The sequence below is a fragment of the Megalobrama amblycephala genome, linkage group LG1, assembly GCF_018812025.1.
Source record: "Megalobrama amblycephala isolate DHTTF-2021 linkage group LG1, ASM1881202v1, whole genome shotgun sequence".
In the NCBI taxonomy this organism is placed as follows: Eukaryota; Metazoa; Chordata; class Actinopteri; order Cypriniformes; family Xenocyprididae; genus Megalobrama; species Megalobrama amblycephala.
Genome location: NC_063044.1, coordinates 55378158 through 55385841, shown reverse-complemented (window position 1 = coordinate 55385841; position 7684 = coordinate 55378158). Strand labels below are relative to the sequence as shown.

Sequence of the window (7684 nt, the reverse complement as noted above, 5' to 3'; positions counted from 1 at the left end):
TTCAAACAACGTCAAAATAATTCAGCTTTGTTGACTATAAATCAGAAAACAAAAACTGTGCAAATGTTAGTTTAATGAAAACTAGGTGTTCTACATTAATCATTTTCATCACACACTCCATGTCACTTGCATTTGTCCATTTCTGTACAGCCATAATTCCTTATATTTAGCTTCTGTTTTTGTGTCTCAGCTCACTGTCACATGCGAGTCTAATTCAGTTCTCTCTCAAAGGCCTAAGATGAGATTCACTTCCTGGTCAAGGCTCAGAATGTCTCTGTGTTGAGTCAAGATCTTATCCATCTTCATATCCTTTCTGCTCCTCAGAGAACTCAACCAGTTGGTCCATCTTCATCTGACCTACTTCAATCCTCTCACATCCCAAAATGCACCAAGTGGGATTTTTTTTTTTTTTTTTTTTTTTTAATTGCTAGAAACAATGCCCCAGAAGTGACATTCTTCCAAGGTTCCCTTTGTGTAAATAATTTCTGGGACTCAAATGTTAACCTTTGATTCACCCAGAATATCTGTTTTCATTTTAAGATTTAGTGACATTTAGTCCACGTGTCCAGAGTGTTGTTCTCCGAGCTTATTATCCCATCGCGTTCACCTCCGTCTACGGATATTGGCTTCGGCTGAAAAAGAAGAAGTGTTATTTTTACCAGCTCAGTTATATTGAATTGGAACATCTAATATAGAGTGGTATAATCTTACTGGTGTAATCTTGTGGCATCATAGGTTTCGAGATGACTGTTTTCAAGGCCTCCACCCATTCTCTTTGATCGCGCTCCTGCTCGCACATGAAGACGAACTGCCGATCCGGCGTCTCCACAATTACCCCACACTTCCATTTGTTGCCTCTTGTCCCTTTAGGGACACACTCTCTAACTGAATACCCATGATTCTCTGAGCCGATAAAAACAACCCCAAGCTCAATGGCATCCTTTAGGATAATAAAAACAACATTCACAATATTAAAACCAAAAGTGCATGTAGTACTACTACATCCTTTCAAATTTATTCAACTGTTATCATGTGTTTCAAGTTTAGATTTTTGCTGAACTGAAAAACAGCCAACACTGACTCTGTAGGAAAGGAAAAAAGCAATGCAATATATACCAGCTGTGTTTTAAAATAGAGCAGTTTTCTGTCCAGGGAATCCAAGATAAACCATCTTTTCTTGAATGGCTCTCGCTGCTGTTCAACATAAACAAACACAGTCAGAGATGTTTGTTTTAAAGTCAAATCACTTTTAAGGTTAAAAGTTCAAAATATATTCATCACATGCTCAACGTAAGTGGTAGGAATATTTTCTCCAACAAGCTACCATATTTTCCATCAGACAGCGGGACAATAAAACACAATTCAGCTACAAAATACACATACACAAAACTATACAAATGTTAAAATATGTACACAGTAGCTTGACATGTAGTGGTGTTTTGGTTTTTGCGAGTGTGTAAAGAGGTGTTTAAAGAGTGTTTTACAAGAATAGCATGATTTATCCTTAAATGTTTGTGCAATTTAAGACAACTGCAAATACCTTGCTATACAGGAAAGTCTAGATTTCTTAATATGAAAAAAAAACCTTACCAGAGGGCCAGTTTTCTCCATGTAACCCTCTTTCAGATAGTTTCTGGTTATCCATGGTATTAGCTTAAGACAAAAAAAATGGTAAAAGTTTTTTACAATCAAGTTAATAATAAATAAAGTATTAACCATAAACACAGATGGAAAAGAGCTGGTTAAACCCAGGGTCATGGGGTGTTTCAGATCATCAGACACCCTCACTCGGCCGACCCAGCCGGGGGTAATCAGTCCCCGGTGGTGCGCTCCACCATGGCGCACCCTTCTTAGGCCCTGTCCCAAATGGCACCCTAAACACTCGCAGTCTCCCTACGTAACGCTGCTTTGGCTGTCGGGAAGGAGTCTGCTGCGGAGCTTGCTTCAGTGAGGACTCGGCAAAAGTGCGTATCAAGGGCACATATTGACCGCAAAGGTGGCACCTTTCTGAAACCTAATATAACAAATGGGACACTCTACGGTCTCATGGACTTAACGGATATGCACATATGGCAGCCACTGTAGGTCCACAAGTGCATATGAAGTGTGCCATTTGGGACAGGGCCTTAATCCACAGCCACCTCAATGCTTTTTCTGCAGCTTCGATTATGTTCTTGTTCTTGGCTCTCCTTTCCCGCAACCCTCTGATGCCAAGGAGACTGAATGCCTGATGTAATGACTGCCCTGCAAAGCCCCTGCAGCCAACCTCAACTCCAACCATGTCTCCTACATTCCTTTACCAGCTTGAGATATTTTTCCCTTTTACGCTCATGGGCCTCCACTGGTCTTTCCAGAGGACAGTGAGTTGCAACATGACCTTAGAACAATCAGATGTTAAGACCAAATCTGGCCTCTATGTTGTCCTACGTGTTTCGGAGACTTCAACTGCCAGTCTTGAGATGAGGCTAGCAGCCCAGTTAAGGCCCCTTGGCTTCACCTGAGCTCTTTCTCCCTCCCTGACAAAGGCGATGTTGTGCCATGTTGGAGGCTGATGGTTACTCTGCTGGATTCCAATGCAGATGGTATCGGCTACTGCTTTCATCACATGGTCATTCATGGCACTGGTTATATTTAGATTAAATTTCAATCATGTTTATAGTGTATTCACCAATAAGCCACACATGGAAACTATTTTGTGTAATGGTAACACAAAAACGTTGAATATGTAGCACAAATATCATTGAATCAAATGAAGTTTGCATCTACAGTGATTTTAGTGATGATGCACCATTCATAGAACAATTTGTTCCTCAACTAGACTAGAGAACTATTGAAATATATTACACATAGAGCAGTCTGCAACTAAAATAAATGTGTTCCTTGTTCCTAGGGATGTAGCAGCTCACAAAAAAACAAAACCACATTTCTGTGTCCTGGTAACATTGTTGTGGTGTAGGGTGTTCATCTGATGATTTTTCATGTTGTGAAATGGAGAGAAGGCAGGTCTGCAACGGTTGATGCAACTGTTTTAGGAAGTAAAATCTCTTGGAAAAGGGGAAACTTACAGAACTTCCTTTTTATGTGGCAATGTTAGCGCAGCTACAACATGAGATGGATCTACACGTTTTTGAGAAATTCAAAAGCTATGTAAAGCAAATTAAAGCACGGAGGAGACACAGAGTACTTTAGTAAGTCAAAAACAAGCATACAAAATGTACTTACTTCTCTATCACTAGCTGTAGGAAAGGCTGTTTTCAGGTAGACGAGGCGAATAGCTCTAATGGCATTAAACCAATTGACAATCTCCTAAAGTAGTGAAATTACAGAGAAGATACACTTTAAGCTGCATTTGAAATTTGAGGTGCACTACAGTTGCAAAATTCTTGGGAATAAAAAGGAAAGGAAAATAGGAAAAAAGCCAGGAAAAATAGGTTTACCTGCCCATTTTTATGGTAAACAAAAAGGTTTCGGGTGTGATCATCCACACAGTAGGTGATCTGAAGGCCGTGAACATGTCCTATCTTCTCAGGCTGGAAGGTTGCATTCAGGTCCTTCACAGAGATAATAGCCTTTGGCCCCTTAGATTCCTGACCAACACAGATATTATTTCATAAATAGCTACAACTCATTTGGGTACATGATGCTTTATTTGATTCTTTTCCTTTTCAATCAAAGGCAAATATTTTAAAATACAGCTAGAATTGTGATAAAAAGATATTGGATGATTAATGCTTACTGCTAGCTTTGAATGTCTTTTAAAGTCATAAAGTTATTCTCAATCTGTGCTGTGTTTTACAACAAATGCCTTCAATAAAAAATAAAAAAATCATTTCTAAATGGCGCGCAAACTTCATTGCTCAATAAAAAGTCTTTTCTCACATCCTCCTTGTAGTATTTGAGGGTAAAATCGCACACTGAAAGAACAAACTTCCTCTCGAGAAACTGTCCATTATCCTTTCCTTTTTTCCACAGCATGCCCTCATAGACACCTAGAGCCAGGCAAAACAATTTTGTTCAAAGATTAATGTTATTTATTGTTAATCTTAAATAAACAGTAAACAAACTAAGATTCAAACCGAATTCATTGTGTAATGTTAGAATGATGTACAAATCCTGAATCCTGTCATTTTTAGGATTCAAGTGTGGGTTGCTGCTAAATCAATCTGAGCTGATTTTCTTCAATAATACACTCTTTTTACACTATATTTACTTACATTATAATGATTTAAAGTACAAAGTTTAAATGATAACATCTGGGAACTGAAATAGATTACCTGCTGTGTAAGGCCTTACTGCATTTTTCTCTGCAAACTCCATTCTTTCGTATTTGGCTCGAATCCATTGTTCTCTAAGGACCCTATACAGTGTACATATAATGCATTTTGTTGAGCTACATGCTGGAGTTAATTGATGTATAAATGCCATATATACAGTACTGTGCAAAAGTCTTAGGCACGTCAGTATTTTCACCCCCCAAAAAAGGTTTTAAGCCAGTTATTTATATCTTTTGCTTTAGTGTGTCAATAGGAAATATCCATTCACATTTCCAAACATTCATTTTGCCATTAATTGTAATAATCCAGTGAGAATTTTGAATACGCAAGGAGTCTGACAACAGCCGGTGCTCCACACAAATCCGTCTGTGATTACATGAAGAAACAGATGAAACTGAGACAAACTAAGTCTAGGAGAACTGTGGCCGTGTCTCTAAGATGCTTGAAGAAACCTGCCTGCAAAGACACAGTACTGTGAAGAGATTTAGGCACTTGTGTAAAAATTTTGTAAACTGTTATAATAGATTTTATTTAGCAATTAACTTATATTAACTAAATCAAAACAATATTTTGTGTGACCACCCTTTGCATTTAAAACAGCTCTTGTCCAGGTACACTTAGGCATCATTTTTCAGGTAGCTTCGGAGGCAGGTTTCTTAAAATCTCTTGGAGACACGGCCACAGTTCTTCTGGATTTAGTTTGTCTCAGTTTCATCTGTTTCTTCATGTAATCACAGACGGATTTGATGATGGTGAGATCAGATCACTGTGTGGAGCACCGGCTGTTAGCAGTCTTATTGTGTATTCAAAAATCTCACTGGATTATTACAATTAATGGCAAAATGAATGTTTGGAAATGTGAACGGATATTTCCTATTGACACACTACAGCAAAAGATATAAATAACTGGCTTAAAACCTTTTTTGGGGGGTGAAAACACTGACGTGCCTAAGACTTTTGCACAGTACTATATATATTACAGTCTATAGTACACTTACAATACTATTTTATAATAACAAAGTAGATTATATTATTTTAGTTGAATATGAGCATATATTCAACTAATACATGTGCAATGAGGCATATTAAGAATCGAGAACACAACTGACAGAATCAAAAGAATGGACATCTATAGCCTTTTCGTGGAATCAGTAGTTCCTCTTACTGTGATTAACAATAGTACACAGCATTATTTCTTGCCAGTAAGATGTTCGCTTATTCAGCCCTCTTTTTTTTTTACTTCCCAAATCAGAGGTCTGTTCCATTATGATTCAAAACGTAGTGTTTCAGTTGTAAATGAATGTATGCGTTTAGTTTGACTTTTCAGTCAGTAGAAGAGCCTGGACTACTCACTCGCAATCCTTTGGTTGGGGCTGATAATAAAAGACAGGGACACATTTCTCATAGAAGTTTTTAGCAGGACGGTTTCCATTGGACTTCATGAACTTCTCATCCGAAGATGCATTGAAAAGAAACACAATGGTGTTAGGGTTCACATTCATTCATGGCTTAATTTAACCACTAGATTCTGAAACGTAAAACAGTGACTATGGAAAAAGTAACATGTACACTCTAAAAATGCTGGGTTAAATATGGACAAACACAGGGAATGGGTTGTTTTCACCCAGCCATTTTTTTCAACCAATTTTGGATATATATATTTTAGCCAGCAATGTAGTAAAAGGCATGTTTTTGCTCACCCCCAAATAGGGGCAAATTTGTGTGGTATTTTAAGCTGAAACTTGACCAGACCAGATACTTATATTACATCTTGTGAAAGAGGGCATAATAGGTGCCTTTTAACCCAACCTGCTGGGTTTGTCCATATTTAACCCAGCTTGGGTTGTTACTAACCCAGCATTTTTGTAATTGAGTGTAATAATCAATATCGTATCATTCAAACTTTTAGTTGACAATCTCATTTTTACCTGCACAAGCTCATCATCCCAGAAGTCTAAGCGTATTGACTTGATACGACTTATTGCAGGAAGATTGCGATGAGTTCCAGAACAGTTAAGACACACAAATATTCCCAGTGTATAAGAAGCCCAGTCTGGATCTTCAAATGATAGCAAAGTGAGCAAGTTAGTGAGTCAAACAATCAATAAATAACTCAGTAAAGTTCCCATGTTCATGGAAAACATGAAATGTCAAACAATTTTAAAATTGTGATTTCCATTTGAAGGTAATGTCTATACAGTAAAAAGTAATACGCTATATCTACATAAAATTTTGGCAACAGATTACAAGCAATATTACTAATTAAATTCAACAAATAGAATTGAGTTCGAATTAATCCTGAAATGTCTACCATTTAGTAAAATTTAAGTCAAATCTAAACAAAAATATCTGAATAGACAACATTGAAGACACCTGATGATAAGCAGAATCACTGAAGTAAAGAGAAACACAAGAATTAACAGAGCTTTAGATATTGATTTTATTGAAAATGTTTGACACAGTGTTTCACTTATTTCATTGTTAATTTTCACATTTTAAATGGTTGACTTTTAAGGAATTAATTTGATTAATTCTAACTCAATTCTTATATGTTGAATTTAATTAATAATATTGCTTGTAATCTGTTGCTACAATTTTATTGAGTAGATAGAGCGTATTACTTTTTACAGTGGTGTTTTTCTTATTCAAAAATCATGACTAAATATTATGGAAGTCACAAAAAGGCATGGAAATTCGTGTTTTTTTTGTGTGGGAACCACTCCCTTAAAATTCAAAAGAAATGTCATCTAAATACAACTGTGTTTGTTTGTTTGTTTGTTTGATAGAAGCCATAGTTACTGATCGAACAATGACAATGAGCTGTTCACTACCTACAGATCTATAACTTTAAAATAGCCCACGAACAGTGTCAAAGAATTGTCAGAGAACTTTCTAACAGTTACTCGCATTCCCAATAAAAGTACACAAATAACTGCTGGCTGTGAGTGAATGCAGTTTAAGCGGTGTTGACAATAGCTGTTAGTTACTGTACTTACCTGCAGCTCCACAGTCAGCACAGCAGCTATTCTCTGGCAGCTTCACCAACTCTAGAAGTGTCTTCTTGTTCTTTTCCCGATTTGCCATAGGCGAAATGCTTTTAAAAACATATAGGTAATACTTTTACCTCTCTTATGTTTTTTAAGCGTAGTTTATCCCGGAGGATGCCGTTTTGCGATGTTATTTCACCTCATTCAGCCACCTAAACTTGCTGCGCTCCAGTCGCGTCAGTTTCGAAACTCGTGTGCGCTTCGCCGCGCAAAACACTGCGGTCACAGCCACTGGACTCACAAGCGAGGTCTTCCGCAAGCATTCAATTACTATAAAACCCCATGTTCACTTCCTGGAGAAAACAACCCACTCTGAGGTGCTATGTGCTCTATTTATAATAAATATGAGCGGATGATTAGACA

At 37.3% G+C, this 7684-nt stretch overlaps 1 protein-coding gene across 1 annotated transcript; it reads right to left on the bottom strand.

The window, feature by feature from the left end:
• Positions 1–56: 56 nt before the first annotated feature.
• On the bottom strand, positions 57–7589 carry adap2 (ArfGAP with dual PH domains 2). The gene is made up of 11 exons (XM_048202497.1): positions 7271–7589; positions 6203–6333; positions 5628–5719; positions 4275–4357; positions 3880–3989; positions 3438–3587; positions 3223–3306; positions 1591–1653; positions 1117–1194; positions 712–940; positions 57–632 (listed from the first exon to the last, which is right to left on the bottom strand). Exons 1-11 carry the CDS (start codon positions 7356–7358, stop codon positions 604–606), a joined length of 1137 nt encoding a protein of 378 aa, XP_048058454.1. The 5' UTR covers positions 7359–7589; the 3' UTR covers positions 57–603.
• Positions 7590–7684: the final 95 nt, after the last annotated feature.